The 25,143-nt window shown below is 41.3% G+C and overlaps 1 protein-coding gene across 1 annotated transcript in view; it reads right to left on the reverse strand.

Moving 5' to 3' along the window:
* The window catches only part of grxcr1a (glutaredoxin and cysteine rich domain containing 1 a), a 73,459-nt gene extending 48,655 nt beyond the window's left edge, over positions 1-24,804 (reverse strand). Inside the window, exons 1-2 of the mRNA XM_080207045.1 lie at positions 24,421-24,804; positions 3,620-3,859 (exon numbers count right to left, since the gene is read on the reverse strand). Of these exons, the coding sequence (XP_080063171.1) occupies positions 3,620-3,859; positions 24,421-24,804 (624 nt within the window). The remainder of the gene's footprint in view (positions 1-3,619; positions 3,860-24,420) is intronic.
* Positions 24,805-25,143: the final 339 nt, after the last annotated feature.

The raw sequence follows: 25,143 nt of genomic DNA on the forward strand, positions 1-25,143 counted from the left end.
GTAAAATAGCACCTGTAGGCCAGCTGTACTTACCTGCCGCAACTCACTCCCACCTGCTTGGCCTCTGCATAGCCCATAAAATTGCATAGGCCACAAAATTGGTAGTCTTAAGGACAATTTAATTCATTGGTTTGGAAGGCGGATGGCCTCCTGACCTCAGGCCCCACCCATCTTCCATACTGTGGCAGATAGGTGTCATGATGATGGCTGGCAACATGTGTTATTTTACAGCAGTGCGAGGGAAGCTGTCCTATCCATTGCCATAAAATCCAGTCCTGTGTTAATCAGTGGGTTAGCTAACACAATGATCTAAATATGGTCCAAAATGGAAGACCTCAAACTTCCCCACTTCATCTAACATATTTTTAGTTATTGATTCAATCAGCTTATGTTATTTTGTAACTTCCTGTTCCCATCTACAAAACATAATATGCCTTTTGATCAATATCATCGCAAAATTGGCAATATATCTGGAACTCCTTTGTCCAAGATTCAGATATATATATATGTGAAAAGTCGAGGTTCCTGTGGAAAATGTTAAGTGTCCCATGCCACCAGCTGGAGAACAAAACCTTTATCCTTATTTTCTGTCTCCTCTATCCTAACAAAATGCCAACCCATATCAGAAGGTTATGTCCAATTCCAAATTTTCATTTTCGCTCAAAATCTCATAAATGGAACTTTCTCAAATGCCTTTTGGAAACTCATGTAGACTACATCCATAAAGATTTCAACATGTTTATGATCACCTCAAATAATTCAACCAGATTGACCTATGCTCCATAAATCCATGCTAACTTTCCATGTTCAGCCAATGGTTCAAATTCTCATTTGCATTGTCCCTGATGATAGATTCCATTAATGCCCCACAACTGACATTAAATAAAAGCTCTGGTAGCATTTGTGGAGTGAGAACCAGAGTTAATGTTTGTATGATGCTTCTTCAGAGCCCTGACTCAAAAAGTTGGTTGTAATTTTCTAGCCCCTCTCTGCGGCATGTTCCCCTAAAACAACGGGTAAGACATCAAAATATTCATTCATATCGACGGGCCTGGAAGATCCCACTGGTGTGACTAGCTGGAAAACTCTGGCCATCAACTCAATTCCGCTCTTTACAGATGCTGCCAATCCTGCTTTGTCTTTTCAGCATTTTCAGTTTTATTTCAGATTTGCAGCATCCATGGTATTTTGCTTTCATTTAACTGGTGGGTTTGTAGATTTTGCCCTTCTGTCATTTCCTAAATTGTGGCGTGATTGCTGCAATTTCCAAGCAAACTTCACATAATTTAAAAGGGAATTCAAAGACAATTTGGAAAGGAAGCAGAGAAAAGCAATTGAGAAATGAGCTCTAGTTGATGCATCCGCACCAGCACAAGTATCATGAGCTGAATGCATGCTTTTGTATTGGACACTCTGTCATTCTATAGATCAGGATCTGCTGCAGCGCCTGTGCATTCAAACCTCACCATGTTTAACAAAGTAGTTCTCTCTGCATAATACTTCACACAATATCTATACATATGGTGTTTTTTTAGCACACCCTGGCTGACTTGCTCTCTTATTAATTTGGTTGAGTTCAAAGAATCATAAAATCATTGAATGTTTACAGTACAAAAGGAAGCCATTTGGACCGTTGTGCCCATACCAGCTCTCTGCACATGAACTCGGCTGGACTAACTCCCCTGCCCATTCCCCAAAACCGTAAATAGTTTTCTCTTTGCGAGTTTTCCAATTTTCTTTTGAAAGCCAAATGAAAAATCAAGAGAGATAGAAATGGATTGATGATTCCTTATCACATTTTAAAGTAATGCACAAAGTCAAAGTTAACCCTATAGAGGGTTAAAATACATAATACATAGTGTTTTCTGCAGGCTGAAAGGAATATACATGTCTACTGATGGGCAATGTACACCTTGTTTTGGGAATTATATTTGTAAATCGGCCTGTAGAACAAAAAGTATTTTCACAGATTGAAGACTTCTAACTGCAGTGTTTTAGCACAATTCTGCCCAGCAGCCTCCTGACAGCTTCTTGATAAATGTTAATTCCCTGCAATCACAGGCTATTCAGAGTGATTAGAAGAAATCAATGCGGTTCCCAGCAAGGGGTAAAATCACTTCTTTCAAATACAGGGATCCTGTGACTTGCTGATCAATGAGAAATACAGTTTTTCATGTTTTTCATTCTGAAATATCTCTCAAGGGCCTCAGCTGTAGGTTGCGCAGTATTGCACAAACATACCAGTCAGCTCGACGCAAGGAGATACAGGCAAGTCAGAACCTCCATGCCAGTGTGTAAACACATAGGAGAAGAGAGCCTTCTAATAGCAATTTTATATAAAGCCTCAGTTCACAAAAAACACATTTTGTTATTTTTGACCCTAAAAAGATCAGTAAAATTAGCTATTTCCTGTTTGTTCTGATTCTAGTTAACTATTTAATGATCAGTAAGTTTGTTTAATGGCATAGCTGGAGCCACAGTCTGATCATATTTATCTTTTTCTGCTTACATGGTAGCATATTATAAAGCTCAGGACTTCAATGTAAAGGATACTGACATGGAGTCTTTGTTCAACCACTGAGGCCCCATATTTATCAGGGTGGAATTTCCAGATGGTAGGGGGGTCTCTTTTTATCTCACCATATGGAGGTGTTTTTTAATATAGATTCCCCATCCGGGAGTAAGGGTTAGCTCCTTGTTGGGCAAGGAACAGACGTGAAGAGGCTATAGCCCAATGCCAGGGATGCCAATTGTTTATCATGGTGAGATTAGCTATTGGAGAATGCGTGTATCATGTTAATATACAACTACTAAGCCCATTGTGGCCCTGCTGGTTCTTAGCAAGTTAAATTCAACGCAAATGTCACTGTCCTTTTTTCTCTCCAAAATATTTCTCTAGTTTTCCTTTAAAAGATAGTCATTTCTGCTTCAATCACTACAAAACATCCAAAAAAGCCTTGCATTAATATATCTCTATGAACCAAACCTCCCTTTAGGTGCTAATTTTAAATTGGTTCAATACACTCATGAACAAACCAAACATAAGTACATCCCATAAACGTATATTGATGAAATGAGCATAGCACTGATTCCAAAATACACCAATTCTATCCCTTGTCCAATCCAACCAAAATACATCAACCATTTCTTGCCCAATAACTAACCCTCTGTTTGTGCTAACCATTCCCTTTAATGGCATACACCCAAATGATTTTATCAAGCTTCTAAAAAACCCGAAAATCCCAGAATTTCATGGTATTGGGGCTACAAATGTAACACGGGGGATGGGAGAAACTTGACCTTACATTAAGCCTCATTCTGAACAGCTCCCTGTATTGAGAATGTAGTCAATACACAATATTAAAAATCAGTATGTTTTCCAGATCACTCACTCAGAAACATCCATTTGGCCATTCACTGATCTCTCGTCATTTAATTTTGATTGTGTAACTTCACTTTGGTAACTTGGGTAGGCAAATGAACAAATTAGGGACTAAGGATAAAACAAGATTCATTATAATGTTGAAGACTGTTTTGTTTTATTTTCTGTTTCCCTGTATATCAACTGAAATAAAATGATAAACACAGTTTGGTAATTGTCCAGAACTTCTCAACTTACCCCCAGGTAATGACCATCGATGAACACCACAGGTAAGGAAGAAGATTCATTAGCTCTCTTGCAACGCTCTTCTAGCTCCTTTCCATAATCATTGTTCAAAGCAATATTTTTCTCTTCCAATTTTACTCTGTGATTTTGGAAAATTTTCCTCACTATCTCACAGCGGTCAAAAGTTGTCCTCACAACACGAAGGCTAGTTGTGTAGATTACTATTCTTCCAAACTCTAGTGTTAGTGGTGGCTGCAACAAATAAAGAGAGGTCTCAAACACAGTGTTATCCTTTCCTTATTATGTTAACTCTCTAAATAACTGTGCCCACTTCATGTTTAGGAGGCAAGATGGACAGTTTTTTAAGGAGGCTGTTTGCCTCTAATTTAACATGATTTTTATTTTTAACTCCTGAACATTGTGTTTCCCAATACTCAGGAATCCCAATAGGTAAAAGCCTGAGAGCAGTACTGGGCCCAGGAAATAAGCGCCATAACTGTATTACATACACATCAGAAAGAATGCAAGTGTTACTTCCAGGCCCAAAAAGCAAGTCTCCTTATATGCCTCACAATCTCTGACACACACTACCATCCAACTCTCCCATCTATAAGTCACCTTGTATTTCTGATGGGCCCACTCCTTTGCCTGTGAACACATACTGGCCCCATCTTTGCCAGCTGCTTTTCCACCAGCCGGCTGCCTGGTTTCTAGATGGGTAAGTTGCTGAAAACATTTTCAAAGAACTTCAGTAGGTTACTATCAGTAGGTTACTATCATCAGGAAATCCTGGCTTCTGTAAGTTTCCTATATGGAAATCCTATCCTTTGCACTTATTTTCTTGACTGGCTCTGAGTAAATATGGAGGTTCACATGAAACGTGCCGAAGCCATGGGGATATTTCTATTTGCCTCTATTAGGTGACCTTCTCCTCAACATTTAAAGGTCTATGGATCAATCTGTCACGAGATTAATCTTTCCCTAGTTGCCTTACAATCCAAATTTGCCTTTAATTATCTTCTTCAATTAGAATTTAAGTGGAAGATAAATGCTACAAAGTTATTGCAAATGCTGTCCGAATCCTTTTCAGGTATATTTCGAGAGGCATGCTTTAGATATTTTTTGATATCTTTATATTAAAAGGGATACATTATGATTAACTTTAGGTTTTAATTCTGTATCACACTTCATACATGTATCAAAACAGAAAAGAAAGACTTGCATTTATAAAATGCTTTTCATGATCAGCTGACAATGGAGTACTTCTCACTGCTGTAATGTGGGAAATACAACAGCCAGTTTGCACATGTCAAATTCCCACAAAGCACAATGTGATAATTAGCAAATAATCTCATTGAATCTCTACAGTGCAGAAGAAGGCCATTTGGCCCATCAAGTCTGCACCAACCACAGTCCCATCCAGCCCCTATCCCCAGAATCCCATATATTTGTTCTGCTAGTCTGCATAATACTAAGTGGCAATTTACCATGGCCAATCCACCTAACCAGCACATCTTTCGGACTTTGGGAGGAAACTGGAGCACCCGGAAGAAACACATGCAGACACAGGGAGAATGTGCAAACTCCACACAGACAGACCCAAGGCTGGAATTGAACCTGAGTGCCTGGCACTGTGAGGCAGCAATGTTAACCTGTGTGCCACCCTGTGATAAATTCTTATGTTGACAAAGGATAAATATTGGTCAGGACATGAGGGAAACTCCTTTGCTCTTTGTCAAAATAGTGCCATAGGATCTATTCTGTCTACCTGAGAGGGCAGACAGGGCCTCAGTTTAATATCTCATCTGAAAGACGGAACCCTCTCTGTACCGCAATGGAGGATCATCTTGATTTTTGCACTCACGTACTGGAGTAAGACTTGAACCTTGGGGCTCAGAGAATAGAGTACCATCAACTGAGCTATAGCTGAAAATGTTCAGTGAAGCCATGTCAGGTTGACTACAGTGGTATTTGAAATAGGCATTGATGGATATGTAGAAAATGAACAATTTCAGAAATTATAACATAATAGGTAACTATTTGGTCCATTATTTTGTCAATGTTAGCTTTTCCACTGTCCACTGTAAACCCATTTCCCTAAACTTCCTCTCTGCATTTTTCAAACTCGTTTTTCAAATACTTATCCATATCTTCCTTTCATTGCATTATTGTTTCATTTCAAAAGCTGCTTATGGTGAAGCATCTCTTTTTCTTCATAATGCTGTGTGTGAATAAATTTGGGTAACCTCTCCCTTAATTCTCTGGTGATACTCAGAGGGTAGTAAGAGCGTGGAATGCCCTGCCTGCAGCAGTTGTGGACTCACCAACTTTAAGGGTGTTCAAATGGTCAGTGGATTGGCAAATGGATAACATTGGAATAGTTTAGGTTAGAGGGTCATTAGATTCATTTCACTGGTCAGCGCAACATCGAGGGCCGAAGGGCCTGTACTGCGCTGTAATGTTCTACGTTCTATAATTCCAAGTATTTGTTACTGATTTAACAACAGATAAAAACAAGCTATAAAAAACCATTCACAACTCTGAACTCCCTTAACATCCTATATTGCAGAGAAAAGTTACTCAATTCTTTAAGCATTTTTGTCATCACATTTCTGATATAATTTTAGTGTATCTTCACTGTATCCTTTCCATGGCTAACCTGCTTCCTACAAGAGGTGTCCAGAATTGTACAGCCTAATCAAAGTCTTGTACTGATCCAGTCTTCCCATCTTGCTTCAATTCTCTTAAGTATGAAATCAAGGATCAAATTTTCTACCTAATTTTACTCTCACCATTTACAATCTATCCAATATTTTTATTTCATATCTCTCCTTTCCTCTACAGAGTCTTACAATTTCAGCTATACTTTTTTCCATTATCTCCAACTAAGCAATGTATTTTCTTTTAAAAATAAACCTACCTCCACATGGAGTGCTCCTTCTGGATCTGTAGCATTTCTGTGAGTCATTGTCACTCAGCCTCCCCAGCCCCTTCTCATTCTCCCACACCATTGTCAAACAGGACTTAATTGAGGTTATTACATTAGTGAGATGCTAGCAGCCTGAAAATGGGTTCAAATTAATTTAGAATTGTATAGCTCTACACTACCCTATTTTTAACTCCAGCTTCTATTCTGTCAGAATTTACTCATTTCCCACATTTTCCATATTTATGGAATGAAGTCGCCCATTTGGTCACTTTTGTAAATGCTACGTACAAAGTACTGGGTTGAGGCTGTGCGGACTATGCCTATCCTCCAGGAGCAGACTGCGTTCTGGCCACAGTTGCTCATTTCCTACAGGTTTCTTTAATTATATAAATGTGAAGACCCATTCAGGTAATGGCTAGTGGCCATCCTACAGTTGATTCTGCTAACCATGACTCCTGCCTTTGTTTTGAGTCTCGTCAAATTTCATACACACCACACCTACCTTGTTGCCATTGACTACTTTCTGCTGCTTCTTCAAAAATTCAGTAAGTTGGTCTAAATAAGCTGTTCATAGACCTTACCAAAGTGACTTTGAGAGTCGACCCATTGTCTATGGCATTTGCTCTCCAATCTGGGATATCCAATCAAGTTATCTAAACCCTGTGCCTACTAGCAAAATGGCAAACTTGGAATTGTTGGGCCTGCCGTGAAGTGTCTGATACCTTTGGCGGTGACTATCAGTGTAAAGCAAAGATCCTAAATTCTTCAGTTTCCTCCGGCTGCAATGCTTAAGGAATCCCCCAGAGACACCCCAGCAACAGTAAGCTCAAAATAGGGAAGCTCTTCAATCTCTCCAGATTGCATGTCTCCATCATACTAACAGAGGCAGTAATAATCAGAGAGCTCTTGTATGTAGATGACTGTGCCCTAGCTGCCCAAAGAGAGACATGCAGACTATGACGAAAAAGTTTTTATGCACTGACAAAATATTTGGTCTCTGAGGTTATGTTTCAGCCAGCACCAGGTACATAATATGAAGCTCCAGAATAACTGTTGGTGGCAATGAAGTGAAAAATTGCATGATAATGTGCTCTCTCGGGAAGGCATTATTAACGAGGATATCAGAGCACGCATCCAAAAAGCAAGTTCTGCCTATGGTTGACTCCATGACTGTGTGTGGAAGCAACATGGTATGAAGCAGAAAACTAAAATCAAACTCTATCAGACTATTGTTATTACCATCCTGTTGTAGGACACTGTATCCTGGTTCTGCTATGCCATCATATCAAAGCTCAGAAACACTTCCAACAAAGACACCTGAAATCCATCAGCAGAATTCAATGGCTGGACAAAATCACAAACAACAAAATCTTACATCTGGGTTCAACAGCTTGAAGACTGTCCTCCAAAAAAAAATCACCCAAGATGGGTAGGCCATGTTGACTACATGAATGACAACAGAATCCCCAAGCAGATTTTTATATGGGGAACTGCCTCAGGGCTAACAACCTCAGGGTAGTGAGTGAAAACAACGCAAGGAAACCCTAAGAGCCTTAACAACTCTTGTATTACAAACCACCTTTCTTGAAAAAATACTTTACCCCACCAACTCATTTGGAAATAAGCATTGATATTTGATTCATCATGTTTTGGGGACCATCTACACCAAACTTGCCACACATGCCAAGAAGAAGGCCAGAGGTGGCACAGTGCAAAAATTACCCCAAGCACCTACAACAAACAACATGAACTGCAAGTTCTATGAACATCCCATGCCATTCTGGCATCTGGCTCTACTGTCAGAAGACGATGAAGTCACCTACAGTTTGGAAATATTCAAACCATTTTGCCATAAATGTTTTGTTATCTTATGCTTTAGCAGACTCAAATATATTTCATGCCATTGATATTTAATTAACTAATCTAAGCTTCCCTGGATTAGTTTTAACTCCCTTTGAAGAGACAGGAATTATTTTTGCTGTTCACTACTCCTCTGGCATTACTCCTTTCCTGAAATAATTTTTATACATGTAGCCTATACTGTTTCCTTGAGTTTATTTGTGTATTGGTGGGAGCAATTCATCTGGACCTGAGATTTTAAATGTATTCAATTTGACAGTTTGTCCTGAATAGTATCTTGTTTCTTTACGTGTTAACTGTTAAAAAATCTTCCAATTCTACCTACTGCCTCTTAAAGGAGAGTTTTTTTTATAGTGGAACAGCAGGAATAATATCATGAGCTAAAGCGTCCTGATATTCTAATACTGCAGTGCAAGTGCCTATTAAAGAGATTAAGGTCAGGAGCAAGTCCTGTTTCCTTAGACAAGAAAGTGGAGATGGCAAGGTGGCACAGTGGCATAGTGGTTAGCACTGCTGCTTCCCTGTGTCAAGGACCCAGGTTTGATTCCAGCTTTGGGTGACTTTGTGGAGTTTGCACGTTCTCCCCGAGTATGCATGGGTTTCCTGGTGTTTCAGTTTCCTCCCACAGTCCAAAGATGTGCAGGGTAGGTGGATTGCTCATGCTAAATTGTCCCTTAGTGTCCCAAGATGTGTAGGTTAGGAGAATCAATAGGGGAAATACTTGGGATTACTGGAATAAGGCATGGGTATAAGATGCTCTGTCGGAGAGTTGGTGCAAATTTGATGGGCCGAATCGCCTCCTCCTGCACTGGCAGTTCTATGAATGGTAGAGCAACATTCTCAGGATTTGGTTACAGTCCTCAAATGGTTTAACAATGTTCCAGTATTGGCAATTAAAACTCCTCTTTATAATTCCCTGGTATTGAACAACATTGTAACACCACCATTGTAACACCCTAACCAGCCCCACAATACTAACCTTTCCTCTACAATACATAACTCAGTCCCCCAACCATGATAAGACACGTCACTACACCTCCCTGTGCTTACACTCACACATCTACCATTGACCTCAAAAATCAGTTCAAACAGCATTCTGCTTTTGTCTTGTATAAACTTGTATTAACTTGTACATCTCTTTCGCACTCTACACCAGATACATGTTTATCCAACAACCTCTCTCTCTTCTGCCCACTTGCTTCATCTGCTCACGATGCTAAACTGCCTAAAACACCCTCCCAAGAACTTCAAAGGCACACATTGACCCATGTCTCTTTCAGCACAAGCCTGTACACAACTGAAAGGATAGTGGAAAGATGAGGGAGCTACAGCAACAGGAGGCAATAATAGATTGCAAACAACCTACCTGGAGCAGCTCAGCCTCTTTACAAATAGAGAAAATCAGGCTTGCAATTCCTATGCTTCCATTTTCAGATTATGCTATCTGAGAATTCTCCCTTTATGTGTTTCCATGTAACTGCCGGTCCCTGTAGTCCTCCACCTGCTTCTGCTGCTCTGATAAGATCTGACATAAGAGCTTAATGCGCAAAATTAATGCACATGGGATTAGGGAAAATGCATTGGAATTGATTGCAAATCAGTTAACTGACAGGAAACAGAGAGAAGGAATAAATGGGTCTTTTTGGAATGGCAAGCAGTGCGACGACAATAATCTGTCCCTCAATGTCAGTAAAATGAAAGAGATAGTCATTGATTTCAGGATGCGTAGTAGAGGACATTCCCCTGTCTACATCAACAGGGTTGAAGAGGAAAGGGTTGAGAGCTTCAAGTTTCAAGGTGTCCAGATCACCAACAACGAGTCCTGGCCCCTCTCAGCCAGCACCATAGTTAAGAAAGCCCACCAATGCCTCTACTATCTCAGGAGGCTAAGGAAATTCAGCATGTCCACTATGACTCTCACCAACTTTTACAGATGCACCATAGAAAGCATTCTTTCTTGTTGTATCACAGCTTGGTATGGCCCCTGCTCTGTCCAAGACCGCAATAAACTACAAAGGAGTGTGAATGAAGTCCAGTCTATCACGTAAGCCAGCCTCCCATCCATTGACTCTTTCTAACTTCCCGCTGTCTTGGAAAAGCTGCCAGCATAATCAAGAACCCCACGCACGCCAGATACATTCTCTTCCATCTTCTTCCATTGGAAAAAAGATAAAAAATTCTGAGGTCATGTACCAACCGACTCAAAAACAGTTTCTTCCCTGCTGCCATCAGGCTTTTGAATGGATCTACCTTATATTAATTTATTCTGACTGTAACACTGCATTCTCCACCCTTTTCTTTCCTTCCTAATGAACAGTATGCTTTGTCTGTAGAGCACGCAAGAAATAATACTTTTCACTGTATACCAATACATGTAATAATAATAAATCAAATCAAGATCAGTGAGTAGTGAGGTCCCACAGGGGTTAGTGCTTGGGCCACAGCTATTCACAATAAACTTCAATGATTTGGATGAGGGAACCAAATGTAATATTTTCAAGTTTGCTGATGATGCAAAACTAAATGGGAATGTAAGTGGTAAGGAGATGTAAATAGGCTTCCAGGTGACTTAGGCTAGTTAAGTAAGCAACTACATGCCAGGTGCAATATAACATGAGCAAATGTGAAATTATTCACTTCAGAAGGAAAACTAGAATGACATTATTTAAATGTGTTAGATTGGAAAATGTTTATGCACGAAGGGATCACCAGTCACTGAAAGCAAGTAGGCAAGTACAGCAAGCAATTAGAAGACAGATGGTATGTTGGTCTTCAATTCAAAACCAAGGATGTCTTACTGCAGCTGCACAGGGCTTTGGTGAGACCACTCCTGGAGTAATATCTGTAGTTTTGGTTTCCTTACCTGAGAAAGAATACACTTGCTACAATGGGAAAGTGGGGTGATGGTTCATCAGATTGATTCCTGGGATGACAGGATTGTTGTATGAGGAGAGATTGGGTTGACTAATCCTGTATTCACTGAAATTTAGAAGAATAAGAAGGGATCTCATTGAAAGGTAAAAATTCTGACAAGGCTGGACAGACTGGATGCAGGGATGGTGTTTCCCCTGGTTGGGAGTTTCAGGTTACGGGTTGGGCCATTTAGGACTGAGACAAGGTGAAGTTTCTTCACTTAGAGGATGGTGAACCTGTGGAATTATCTATCACAGAAGGTCGTTGAGACAAAATTACTGAATATATTTAAGAATGAAATAAATAGATTTCTAGACACTAAAGGTATCATGTGGTATGATGAGAAAGCGGGAATATGGCATTGAGATAAAGGATTTGCCATGATATTGAATGGCAAGGCAGGCTCAAGGGGCCAAACGACCATTTCCTGCTTCTATTTCCTGTGTTACTCTGTTTTTCTTCCATGCAGAATGGGATTCTCATTTTCAGAAAAAGAATACTGCCAGAAAGATTCCTAAAGGTTGAAGAGATATGACAAACAACAAGAACAGTGATCTTCATCCAAAACAGTTGTGACATTTAACCAAATATCTGTCAATTTCAGCAACTTAAAACAATTTAAGTTATAGTAATACAATCTGTTAAATACTGCTGGAACTACTGTTTCTTGTGAGATGGAAAATGTTGCAGTTACTCCACCGATTTGAGCCTTTAGGCATAGTTCAGTTCAGTGATTAAATTAACCAACCAAATCACATCTTATTCTACCATCAACTGGTGAAGCCATCAGAGAAACAAAACCACCATTGTACCCTCCATCTGTTCTTCAGACTGTTAGCTGGAAAGCTGTCATAAATATATAACTAGTTTATTTTACAGCATGTCGCCTGGTTAATTCCACAAATAATGGGAATAAATAATTCAGTGTAATCATAAGTGGGAGTGAATTATGTTACCAAAGGTTTAACATTGCATTCCCTGTCAATGAGGAAGATGCTAAGTGAGGTACGCCAGGGCTCCATAGTCAGTATATAAAATGGCATAACCAGATTCAGAGAAGACTACAAGTTAGAATGAATAGTAAACTGGAAAAAAAAACAGGTGTGGTCTTACTGGAGGAGCTCATTGGGTTTGCATCTGAGCTGATCAGTGGGGAATGATGGATAATTTGAACAAATGTGAGATACTATATATTGGAAGTATTAAAAGGAGATGTGTTTCTTTTATGGCTAGAACAGAAGCTGAGAGAGGCTTGGGTTGTTAATTGACTTATCATTCATTTGATCTGAACCACGTGAGACAACAACAAACAAAGCAAATAAGATGATATGTTAAATTGCCAAATCAGTTGAATTCAAGATCTAGAGGCTTTGGTAAAGCTGTACTTTCCTCTAAACATCACAGATAGCACACAATCTTACCGCCTTAAACTTTAAATAATGGCCTGGATCATTTCTTGATCCCAAATTTAAAGGCGTCCAAGGCCTGCCCAATCTTCCCAGAGGCAGCCAATTTAGGCAGACAATAGGAGGGTATGGACCACGTAGAGGCAAAAAAAATTAGAGAGGCATCTGTGTCAACACAGAGTTGGTGGGCCGAAGGGCCTGTTTCTGCGCTGTTCTTTGCTCTTTGTTCAATTTACAGGCTGCCTTCAGTTTAGGATGGCGGACAGGAGGGCCAATGGGAAATTCTGAGACTGTGAAGGGTCATCAGTCCCCACTAGGAGAGGTGGGTGTTGCTGCTGAAAGTGGGAGAAGATGAGGTCGCCCCAAGATAGAGGCATCCTCTGAAGACTTTTGATTGTTTAAAAATAAAATGTGGCCACAGCTTCCAGACTTCAAGGGGGATTCCCTTGGTGGCACTCATTCAGCCTCAAAGAAGCCACCTCCAGCCATCCACCTGGTCTCGGCCATCATGAGGTAAGGCACCATCAACAATCTGCCCCTAAGTAGCCACTTAATTGCAACTAATCAGTTACTGATCTCCCACAAGCAGAAAATCTTGTGTCATTCAGACAACCTCACACTGTGATCTCTTAAGTCATCTCACTCCATTGATGATATTTTGCTCACAGTGTATAAAGCAAACTGTTCATCCTCACAAGCAAGAAATCACCACGAGAAAGAAAAGATGATGCAATGAGCAACAGGGAATGGTTTGACATGTTGGGGCTTAATCTCAATATGGAGGTGTCTCTGAGATATTTCTTAAAAACTGTGAAAGCAAACCCAAACTACTAACCTCAGATACAATATGCTAATAGTACAACAGGGCAGAGTGTTCAGATTGTGAAAGGAAAATTTAAAACAAAGAACTGCAGCACTTTCACATCCCAGCATGTCTCCAGGCTTCATAATTGATGGATGGAAGATTTTTAATCAAATGTTTGAATAATTTAAGATGTAGCCTGTAAATATTATAATTCCATAAGTTCTTAGCAGTTTAAGTACATATAAGGAAATAAATTAATGTTATATTGCTTTGGAGACTATTGTAATATGTGGAAATGCAGCAGCTATCTTGTGTACAAAGTCCCACAAAGAGCAATAAGGTAAAAGCTTAGGCAATCAGTTCCAGTGATACTGATTAATTGGCCAGGACAATATCATCACTCCCTTGTGGTGCTTCAAGTAGAGTCAAGGGATCTGATAGACAGTTTAATATCTCATCCAAACTGCAAGAATGCACTAGTCCCACAATACCACATTGTATGAGAGGTTAAAATATGGCCTAGATTTTCCGCCAGGTTTTGTGAGTTGATTTGGCAACATTTACTGGAAATCAGCTAAACCAACATAATATTGCTGAATTTCTGGCAGATGTACATCCAGCAGAAGGGATAATAGCTTCCATTCTGGAGTCTTAATAGTGGGAGTGGAGATGAGAGTGACTTTTGCTTGAGGACAGGACAACTGGCCTCATGTGACTTTGCGTTATTCAGCTCACTGCATATGCACGCACATGAAGCTTGGTGAATTTCCATTGGAGGAGGAGGGGGTGGCATGAAATCACCATCTCCGCTGTTATGGGTCGGAAGTCCTAGTACCATATTTAAAGGACACCTGGAAAGCCATTCACACACTGCAAGCCAGGAGCGTCGGTCTGTCTGTTGTTCCAAAAAGAGAAAGTTACTGCAGATAAAAGAATGTCATAGAGCAGACAACATGTGGTGCAACCATATGGAAAACCTCCTTGAAGTTCTCCTCCAAGCTCTCCAGGAAAGGCAGGAGGTGCTGTTTCCCAGGAATGGCAGCAGGAGGTCCTCTCGCCTGAGGAAGGTGTCCTGGACCAAGGTTGCAGTGATAATTGGCATCTGTGAGGCCTACAAGAAAAAAATCTGAGCAGTATTGAAAAAAGAATCAATGATCTGCTGCGCACCACCACAGTAAGCAACACTATTTACACACAGCAAATTAGCAGTCGTGAGGGCTTCGGGCAGCATAAGTCACCAAAATCTTGCTGCCATTCACACCAATGTGAATCTTACAGTTCTGGCAATGACACACTCCTGGCAGTGTGGGATGCATTTAATAGGAAACCACATTGACAACAGTGGAACCATAAAATCTCACCACAAGTGAGCGGTGCACCATCTCCCGCCACCACGAAACACGCCACTGACTGGGAGAAAAATCCTGGTCAGTTGTGTGAGTGCACAGGAATGTCAGACTCCTGTCTTGGACTCAACAGTAGCTGGATCATTGCACTGAATGTGAGGCAGCCACTCTGTGCTCTCAATGTTCCATCAGTTGCAGGGCATTCTGTTAATCACTTCCTGGAGATAGCTCAGGAGCTAGAATAGGCACTGCATGTTCCAAAACTGCCCCTGGATTGACAATTAATCCTTCCGTCTACCAGTGGGACAAGACTGTCCACCATGAGAGAAAGTGGGCCAATATCTGCACCAGTCTTCCTGATATTTGAATCCAAAGCACCTTCAAAGAGGGGAGCACAGAAATAGCTGGAGAGAAAAGAGACTGTGCTTGCACTGAATGTAGCAGGACTCCCCCAGCAAGCCAGTGAGGATACCTTCCATCTGCAGTTGTCGGATGCGCCAACATAGTGAGACATAGATAAGAGAACCAGCTTAAGCATCCACTAAATCTTTCTCTTCTCCATTCTAGGTACCAGTGGGAGGCAAAGCAGGGAGACCATACAAAGTGCCAGCTTCAAAACCCAAGCCAGAGGATGATGCCTCAGAAGACTCCTCCTGTGCAGAAACATTCACCTCGGTGGATCCACATTCTAGGAAAGGCTTGAAATCACAATCTGGTGGGCACATCACACACAGGGGATCCGCAACCGGTGGAGAAAGTGACAGCCAGGGTCTCCGACTCTCAGAGGACTGCTGGAAACCAGGCTCCTGCTGAAGCCCATGCTCGACCCAAAGAGAAATGCCGGAGTACAGCAACAGGCAGGGGGATATAAGCTCAGACCTGTACTCCAGCATTCTGGCTATAGGTGAAGTACAGCAGTAGCTAGGCAAGGGGGGGATACGGCATCTTCTCCAGGAGTCAGGCAGTTGCCATCAGCAGCCACAGGGAGGAGTACCAGCAAAGCACCTGGAGGACTTCATCCCAGGACACTCCAAGGATGTCCTGTCTCCCAAACCTCCTCTCTACAGGTGATAGTCAATTCCAGCAGGTTAGTCTGAGGAGGGTGCGCCTGTACAGGAGCCCCTTAGCAAATTGGAGCCCTTGAGCATACCCATCAAGGTCATCCCAGTCAACAGGGCATAGCTGTCAGCAGTTTCCTCCACCTCAGCAATGGATGCCAGGGCTGCACCTAAACATAGTCATAGGAAAATAAAAATAAATACGTTTTGAAAGCACATAAGTGGCACAGGTTTTTTTTTTATTATTCATTATACCGGTTGTATATATTTTTGACATTTGTAAATTTATGTTCAGATGCATTGTTTGGATGTGTCATAGATTCTCATCTTGCTGCTAGCTGCTACAATTATAACGGCATTTAAGGGCATGAAAAATAATCCCCAACAATGTCCATCTATTGAGTCACTTTTCTTATGTTATCAACATTGTGATTACTGAATATTCCAACAGGGAAATGCTTAAGCACGGGCCGTCATTTGTGAGTCTGTGACCTGGGCATGCATCACATAATCTATTAATTGCAGCTCACAATGTTCTGAGCTCTGAGAATGATGTTTGTGCAGAATGTTCAGCAAGATTATTGCATTTTGTGCTGCTGTGCCCTGATGTGAGATATGGGAGTATGCAAAGAGTCCCTGAGAGGAGTTGAACAGGCTACATGAGTGGCAAGAAATAATGTAACTAGTTTAAGGGTTAAGAGTGAAGCTCTAGAACACCGGAGACTTCCCCAGGCATTAGGAAATGATGGAGTGTGCACATCCTACCATTCCTGGTTGCCTTTGTTCAATTTGTTATTTTGAGCTAACATGCAGGTGAAGGCTGTAAGGAGGCAACAAACAAGTTGGCCTTGACTGCAATAGGGATTGTGTATAGGACTAAAGAGATGTGTGTACAGTTCTCTGCAGCCTTTGTGGGACTGCACATGGAGAATTGTTTGGCCTGCTCATCTCCTTATCAATGGCATGAATAAGCTTTGCATTAATGGATTGCAACCAAAGTGCACTGGACATTATTGAAGGATTGGGGTATTATCCCATCAGGTAAGACCATAAGAACGTAAGAAATAGGAGCAGGAGTAGGCCATCTAGCCCTTCGAGCCTGCCCCGCCATTCAATAAGATCATGGCTGATCTGTCGTGGCTCAGTTCCACATTCCCGCCCTCTCCCCATAACCCTTAATCCCCTCTCTTATCAAAAACCCATCAACCCGCGTCTTAAATATATTTAGCGAGGCAGCCTCCACCACTTCAACGGGCAGAAAATTCCAGAGATTCACCACCCTTTGAGTGAAGAAGTTCCTCCTCAACTCCGTTCTAAACCGCCCCCCCTTTATCTTGAGGCTGTGCCCCCTAGTCCTACTATCCTTTCTGAGCGGGTAGAGTCTCTCCACCTCTATCCTATCCATCCCATTCATCATCTTATACGTCTCAATGAGATCTCCCCTCATTCTTCTAAACTCTAACGAGTACAAGCCTAGTTTATTCAGCCTCTCCTCATAGCTCAACCCCCTCAACTCCGGCATCAGCCTAGTAAACCTCCTCTGCACTCCCTCCAAGGCCAAAATATCCTTGCGTAAGTACAGCACCCAAAACTGCACACAGTACTCCAGCTGCGGCCTCACCAATGCCCTATACAGCCGCAGCAAGACCTCCCTACTTTTATATTCAATCCCCCTCGCTATGAAGGCCAGCATCCCATTCGCCTTCCTGACCACGAGTAGAAAGATTTGTGTGCTGGACTATGTGGAGTACTGTGTGGGTATCCATGTGAAGCTCTTAGAAGGCTCTAGAGGTTCATAAAGGATAAATGTCTAACTCGGCTGGGGTGCCCAGAGTGATGGAGAACAGTCTTACAGTAATAGGAAGAGTATCAAGCACTGAGATTTATATAAGTTTCTGCAGTTGGAGGGTACAGAATGGTTGTTACTCAACAACCATAAGGAAAGTGAGACATTCTCAGTGAGCTGATTCAAAAGTGACCCACAACTTTTCAGAATGATAAACATGTCATGGGAAATGGGGTTATTGTGAGTGATTGACACTCAATATCAAGAAATTCCCTGATCAAACTGCATGGAAGAACAATCTTGAGGGGCCAAATGGTTCACTCATGCTGTTCTCCCCATGCACCCATGTTTCTGGTTCCATTTGAAGGAGTTCTGCTCTACTGGAGAAAGTGCAAGGGTGACACGGGGACATCCCCACCCAGATAAGATTTCACATTACTTTCAATGTGCCATGCAAACAGGCTTTGTGAGGGCATGGGGAAAATCTCATTTCATTGATGTGCCCAAGGTCAAGGCAGAATGGAGTGCTTTGCAGATTTTGATATTTATGTATTGGCACAGAGATCTGTATATCAGCACAGTTTGGCACATGCAAAGGATCATAACACCAGCAGGGCAGAGGTTAATTAATGCAGTTGAATTCTGCCATCATAAATCAATGTACATGAGGTAAGTATAATGTTTATTACAAAAAAGAAGCTGTGGCCTGTCAGTCAACAGAGTATAGTATACCAAATCATAAACTTACACTGCCTGGATTTTGTTAGGTGTCAGATTGTCCCGGACCTGTCTACTACGTCAGACCTTTGCAAGGGCCACTGCGTATGCCCCTGTGACATCTTAGCCCTCTTCATCATCAGACTCTTCCCCATCCTCATCATTGGAGGAGACACCTCAGTCCTCCATGTCTCCCTCAACAAGATGTTCCCCGTTTGTTGCACAAGATTGTGCATGCTAGAGCAAAGAGCAGTGACCTTTGATATTCTCTGTGGTGAGTATTGGAGATCCACACCAAACATATGGACCTCATCTTTCTAAGACTTATTGCCTGCTCAATAGTGGTCTTTGTAGAGACATTAGTGGTACTGTATTTTTCCGTAGCTGTGCTCAACTGATGGTGAACTTGTGTCTTTAGATAGGTGCTCTGGGGGTATACCTTCTCTCAAAGGAACCATCCCAGCCTGAAATCCCTGAGATCCTTCAGAACTTGTGGAATTTCATTGTGGTCCAGAATGTAAGCATCATAAGAGCTCCCTGGGAAACAAGCACAAACATTCAGGATTGTCTGGTGTAATTGCATATCATTTGTATGTTCATATACTGGAAATCTTTCCTATTGATAAGAGTAACTAGCTGATGTCAGAGAGCTCTTAATATCACATATTTGCAGGCAATAGCCATCTGCGCTTGTGTGAAATTTGCAATTGCAGCCAACTGGAATGCTCTGCTGCCTACCTTTTGGGATCCAAGCAGAATGGGACAAATTAGTTGCATGTTGCTGACTGGGAGATGTTGCACAGTCACCAGTGGAGCCTTGACAGAACCCTGCAAAGTAGGTTAAGGCAGCAATGACTTTCATTGCCTCTGGCAGGGAATTGCCTCTAAGTCCTTATGGAACATCCTTAGGCAATTCCAGTATTACATTTCGCTCATCTTGGATAGCTATATTGCTTGAAAGAAACGTGAGTTTGGGCCAGTGTTCACCATCATATTGGCTCCTGGTCACCAGTATCCTGATCTCCTTGAGGCCCCTTGCTGCTTAGGTCTTTGCTCCTCTTGGCCCTGGACCAACCGGTGCTGGTTTCTCCTCATAACGACCAGAGCCAGTAGAATGGTGGGGTTGCCTGGAGCTGCATCATCTTGGCCTCAATGGGCCTGTGAACAAATTGTGGTGATCCATCTCGTAAGCATAATGTTTGTAGATTAGCCACTGTCGCTGAGGGTCAAAGACAATGTTAAGCACCATGTCTGGTTTCCATCTAATTATTGCATCCCTACACCTGCTCCCTTCCCCACATTCTAGGTGAGGGACATCTGGAGGACCACAGATGAATATCCCTTCCGTTCATACATGAATCTACATGCTGACTTTACTAATTGACTGAAATAATGACAAACGTGTTCAAGAATCCTCTCTCAGACACTATTCAGCTTGTCTACATTACGCCTGAGACTCTATAGAGAGCCGTTGCCTTGGCATTACTGGAAGACTTACCACATAAGCTCTTGACAGGCATGACCGTTCACCCAGGAAGGTAGAGAATTGGTACCACCTGTACCTCTGAGAGGCATCTACCAAGCTCCGTCCCTCCCTCTAAGCCTGCCTCTGGTAGCAGCAGATAGCAATCAGCAACTAATGTGTGGGAGCTCCAGACCTTGGTATGTTCTCGCTAGAACGCAACTTATTAGTCATGGAGCAAAGCTGTTTTACTGGGCGTTGGAACTTTGAGAGCACTGCTCACCTGAACCTGGTTCTCCATGGAGTGGACCAATCAATAATGGGATGGCTCATCCCAAGGCTCAAAATACAAGGCATTAACTCTTCCCACCCAAAAAGAAAACCCTCCCATATTGAATGCATGGGAGGTTTTGCAAACTGCATGACAACCTTGTGAGCTTCAGCATGGTATGTGTTAGATCACTAGGCCGGCACTGTTACCTATTATCCCTAATTGCCCTTAAGAAGATTGTGATGAGCTGCTGCCTTGAATTGCTGCAGTCCCTGTGATATAGGTACATTTACGCTGCTGTTTCTAAAGTAACCTAATTTTAGGGAATTCTTGAATTTTGTCTGGAATTAAAAAGTCAGCCTTTTAATGGAACTCTCAGTTAAGTTAATAAAGGGGTGAACCAAAAGCGGTGAACCAAAAGGGCTGGAATTCAGGTCAGGATCAGGATACGGGAAATTGCATTTAGGCTAGCAAAAGTAATATTTTTCAGTGACCCTTCACAAGAAGATTATTTTTTTGAGGGACCTCGATCCCCATAAAATGCACCACTGCCCTGCTTCCTGCACTGCTGCAAGTGGCATTTCTTGGCTGTTCTTTCCAGCTTTCATACTGTGATAAGTAAACTTGATGTACTTCAGTGGTGTAGCAGCCATCACATGGGCTATGCTGGCTAGGCCATTGTTTTCATTGTCAACTCCACGAATGTTGGTAGAATCAACAATAGAGGCCCAGGACATATGGATCCCTAGGACTTATATAGCACTGTGAGTGCACTTACAACACATGGACTACAGTGGATTAAGAAGGAGGTCACCACCATCTTTTCAAGGGGATTTAGAGATGGGCAATAAAAACAATGGCCTCGCCAGCAAAGCCCATGTTCTATGAAAGAATTAAAAAGAAACCCTTTGCTTATGAGTTTCCAGAGCCCATCTGTGGTCTTTCTGTAAAATCACTTATGAGATTTCTAAGGTTGTAAGTTCTCCATCTTGAAAACCCCATTACTGAACATTTGCATTAAAAATTTGCGTCTCAATGGGTAAACTTATATTCTAATATGATAAAATAGAACATGTAGAGATGTTCAGGTCCCCAATTTTTTAGCAGTCTAAGTACGTACAAGACTATAAATTAATATTATGTTTCTGGCACATAGCTTTATCATTAACAAGATTTCTGAATACTTCTTTCTATCTGCCACTTTTAAAATGAAGTCAGTGAATCATGAAGTTAGAAATTTAAGTGGCAAATTATTACAGTGTGTCTTATTTTCCGATCATGATGTAAGGCTATTCTGGAGATGAAATAGGTGAGGAAATGAATCATGCTCAACACCAGCTAGTGAATTATGCAAATGAGATAAAGTTATGAAAATTAATTACCCATGTCTCCAACATCAATGGTACTGAATGAAAAAACATAACATGAATGAGTTGTAGATGATCCAGCGTCACTTGTGCCTGTCCCTGTAGAGGATACATAATATATGTCCGTAATATATATTACATCTGGTGTAGCACAGTGTTGAGCACAGCTGCCTCACAGTGCCAGAGACCTGGGTTCAATTCTGGCTTTGGGTGACTGTGTGGTGTTTGCACATTTTCCCCATGTTGGCATGGGTTTCCTTCGGGTGCTCTGGTTTCCTCCCACAGTCCAAAGATATGCAAGTTAGGTTGACTGGCCACTTTAATGTCCCAGGGTAAAATTTTTAAGTTTATTTATTAGTGTCACAAGTAGGCTTACATTAACACTGCAATTGTGAAAATCCCACACTGTCACACTCCGGTGTCTATCCGGGTACTCTGAGGGAGAAATTTGCATGGCCAATGCACCAAACCAGCACATCTTTCGGACTGTGGGAGGAAACTAGAGCACCCGGAGGAAACCCATGCAGACACCAGAAGGATGTTGATGCAGTGGAAAAGGTGCATAAGAGATTTCCCAGAATGTTACCTAGTTTGGAGGATATGGACTATGAAGAAAGGTTGAACAAACTTGGATTGTTTTCATTGGAGCGTTAGAGGATGAGGGGAGGACCTGATAGAAGTTTACAAGATTATGACAGGCTTGGATAGAGTGGCTAGTCAGAGTCTTTCTCCCAGGGTTGAATGGTCAATTACTCAGAGGCGTAGGTTGAAAGTGAGAGGGGGAAAGTTTAAACGAGGTGCAAGGGGCAAGATTTTCACACAGAAGTGGTGAATGCCTGGAACATGCTGCTGGAGGAGGTGGTGGATGCAGATTCTATAACAACATTCAAGAGGCATCTGGATAGATAACATGAATAGGCTGGGAATAGAGCAATATGGGCTACTTAGAGGCAAGGAAATATTAGATTAGAGAGGCATTTATGTTGGCACAGACTTGATGAGCTGAAAGGCCTGTTGCTATGCTGTAATGTTCTTTGTTCCTATACCTCCAGCTCAAGACAGCAAGGGATTGGTTGGGAAACTTAGAGAAAATTTTGTAAATTTATTCTTTCATAGGATGTGGACATCAGTGGCTAGTCCAAAATTTATTGTCCACCCCTAATTGCCCTTGAGAAGGTGGTGGTGAGCCAACTTCTTGAACTGCTACAGGCTACATGGTGAAGATACTGTTAGGGAGGGAGTTTCAAGATTTTGACCTAGCAACAGTGAAAGAACAGTGAAATATTTTCATATCAGGATGTTGAGTGATTTGGAGAGGAACTTGCAGGTGGTGGTGTCCCCACATATATGCTGCTCTCATTTTTTAGGTGGTAGAGATCATGAGTTTGGAAGGTATTGGTTTAGGGACCCTGGTGAGCTTCTGCAGTGAAGGTGTGCACAGCTATCACTGTGCACCATGAGTGAGGGAGTGAATATTGAAGGTGGTGGATGGGTTCCAATCAAAAGGCTGCTACAACATCCTTAAAAAGTAGCAACGCAGCTTACCAAAGCCATAAAAAGCGCAAACAAATTTACATGTATTTTTAGTGGAAGAAAATTAAAAAGCAAATGATTGGTGAGCATGTGGAATTCCCTACCACACACATTGATTGAGCTGAATAGCAAAGATGTATTTAAGAAAAAACTAGATAAATACATGAAGGAGAAAAGAATAGAAGGATATGCTGATGGGATGAGATGAAGAAGGAGAGGATGAGGCTTTGGGGAGCGTAAATACATTGCTGGATCAGTTGATCAAGTGGCTTGTTTCTGTGCTATGAAAGCTATCTATTTCTGTGTAACATTTTACAATGCCCAAGTGCCACCATGTTATACTTACAAGTTACAAGCCTGTAACTTATTCGGCAATGATACAAACACTTAAAACTTTCATTTGGTTGTGGCATCCCTGGTCTTCTATTTTAACAACAATGTTAACGCTATTTAAACAAAAGAATTCAATACTTATACTGAAATGCCAAACAATGAAATGAAAGGAATATGCCAAGCTAATACAACAAGATTACTGAAGATGAAAAGGATTTAAAAAAGACAGCATGTTATAGATGATTGAATTTTGACAGAGGATTCCGGAAGCTAAACAAACTGGAAAATGATTATAGGTCATCTGATGTATGTTTATAAGGTGGTTTTTGGTGAGTTACTCATGGGACAGGAGAATCAGAGAACAAAATTACAATTGAAAAAAGCCTTAAAAGGGAAAGAAGAATTCAATTTAATATTGGAAAATAAATTTAATCTGAGACATGATATGATTTATATTAATCCAACTGTTCACTAAAACCAAACCGCATGAATCAGGTATTACAAATGTGGTCACTCATAACCATATACAGAACTGGCCAGTTGCCATGTCAGTTTTATGTACTCTTTCAGACCTTGCTTAAAGAACCTATTACAACTGAAAAGGTACACTCTTCCTATAAAGGAAGGGATAGAAATGTCAACCGCTCCATAATTTATTAAGTGGAAATCCACAAGTGCGTCAGTTGCCAACATTCATTTCCTTAATTCTTAAATTGTCAATACCCTGTTCTGGCAGCAGTTGACCTTTGACATTGTTGCATCATGTGTTTGCTGCAACAAAAAACACAAAGGAATGGAAGCTGTGGTGAAAGTACTGTTGCACTCAACGGCGAATAAAGTCAGATTTCTGACAACGCCAGACACAGCATTCCAAGGAAAACGACACCGCAAACAAGAAGCCAATTAACTTAATTACAAAAAGGTCTCAGATTAATTGCATTTGAAGAAAAATCAGAAGCTAGCGTTAATTACAATTACATGAGATGGAAAATGTATTTGAACACTCTTTATATTTTTAACGACATACCTGAACAGCACTGTTTGACAAGCTACTGAAAAGTGCTTGCCCAGCACTGACTTTGTGTTTGACCCCTCTCACTGTACCATTTTTACTCAAGATATTAATTCTCTTTCTAAAGATCCCTCTGTCTTTGGTGGCGCTCGCTAACAGAAACATGTCATCACATTCACTTTCACTGCCATCAGTTTCCAAGGCGAAGTGCTGTTCATTGTGGCCATTCACTTCACTGTAACTACTGCATTGCTCAGTCTCAGAATTGCTGGCACATTCTGACACTTGGGAGTCCACCAGATCCCCATCGGTGTACACCTCTTTCAGCACTCTCCCACTGGTTGCAGAAGATACTCGAAACCTAACTTTTTTCTGCTGCCGATCTCCGTCTGTCTTCATTATGCTGATGTGTCCAGCTTTTTCCATTGAAGAGTGAACTTCACATTGTCTTTTCAGCAAAATATCCTCTTCAGTCAGTCCAAAATGTATATAGACTTCCCTATAATACGGGGAGATATTTCATATGTATAGCAGTGCCATCAAACCGTAAGAGTGTAAAGGACAGTAAGTCGGCACTGATCCTCGCATTGTCTTACTTCAATAATGCATAAGGTTACATCATATTCACCTTTAATACCAGCAATAGGTAAGGTGATACAAATGATTAAATATTTAATCACTATTGTGTACTCTCTGTGTAACATCCAGATGTAGGAAGGTATTAAAAATATTTAGTTC

The sequence above is a fragment of the Carcharhinus amblyrhynchos genome, chromosome 1 (assembly GCF_965287045.1).
Source record: "Carcharhinus amblyrhynchos chromosome 1, sCarAmb.v2.hapA, whole genome shotgun sequence".
In the NCBI taxonomy this organism is placed as follows: Eukaryota; Metazoa; Chordata; class Chondrichthyes; order Carcharhiniformes; family Carcharhinidae; genus Carcharhinus; species Carcharhinus amblyrhynchos.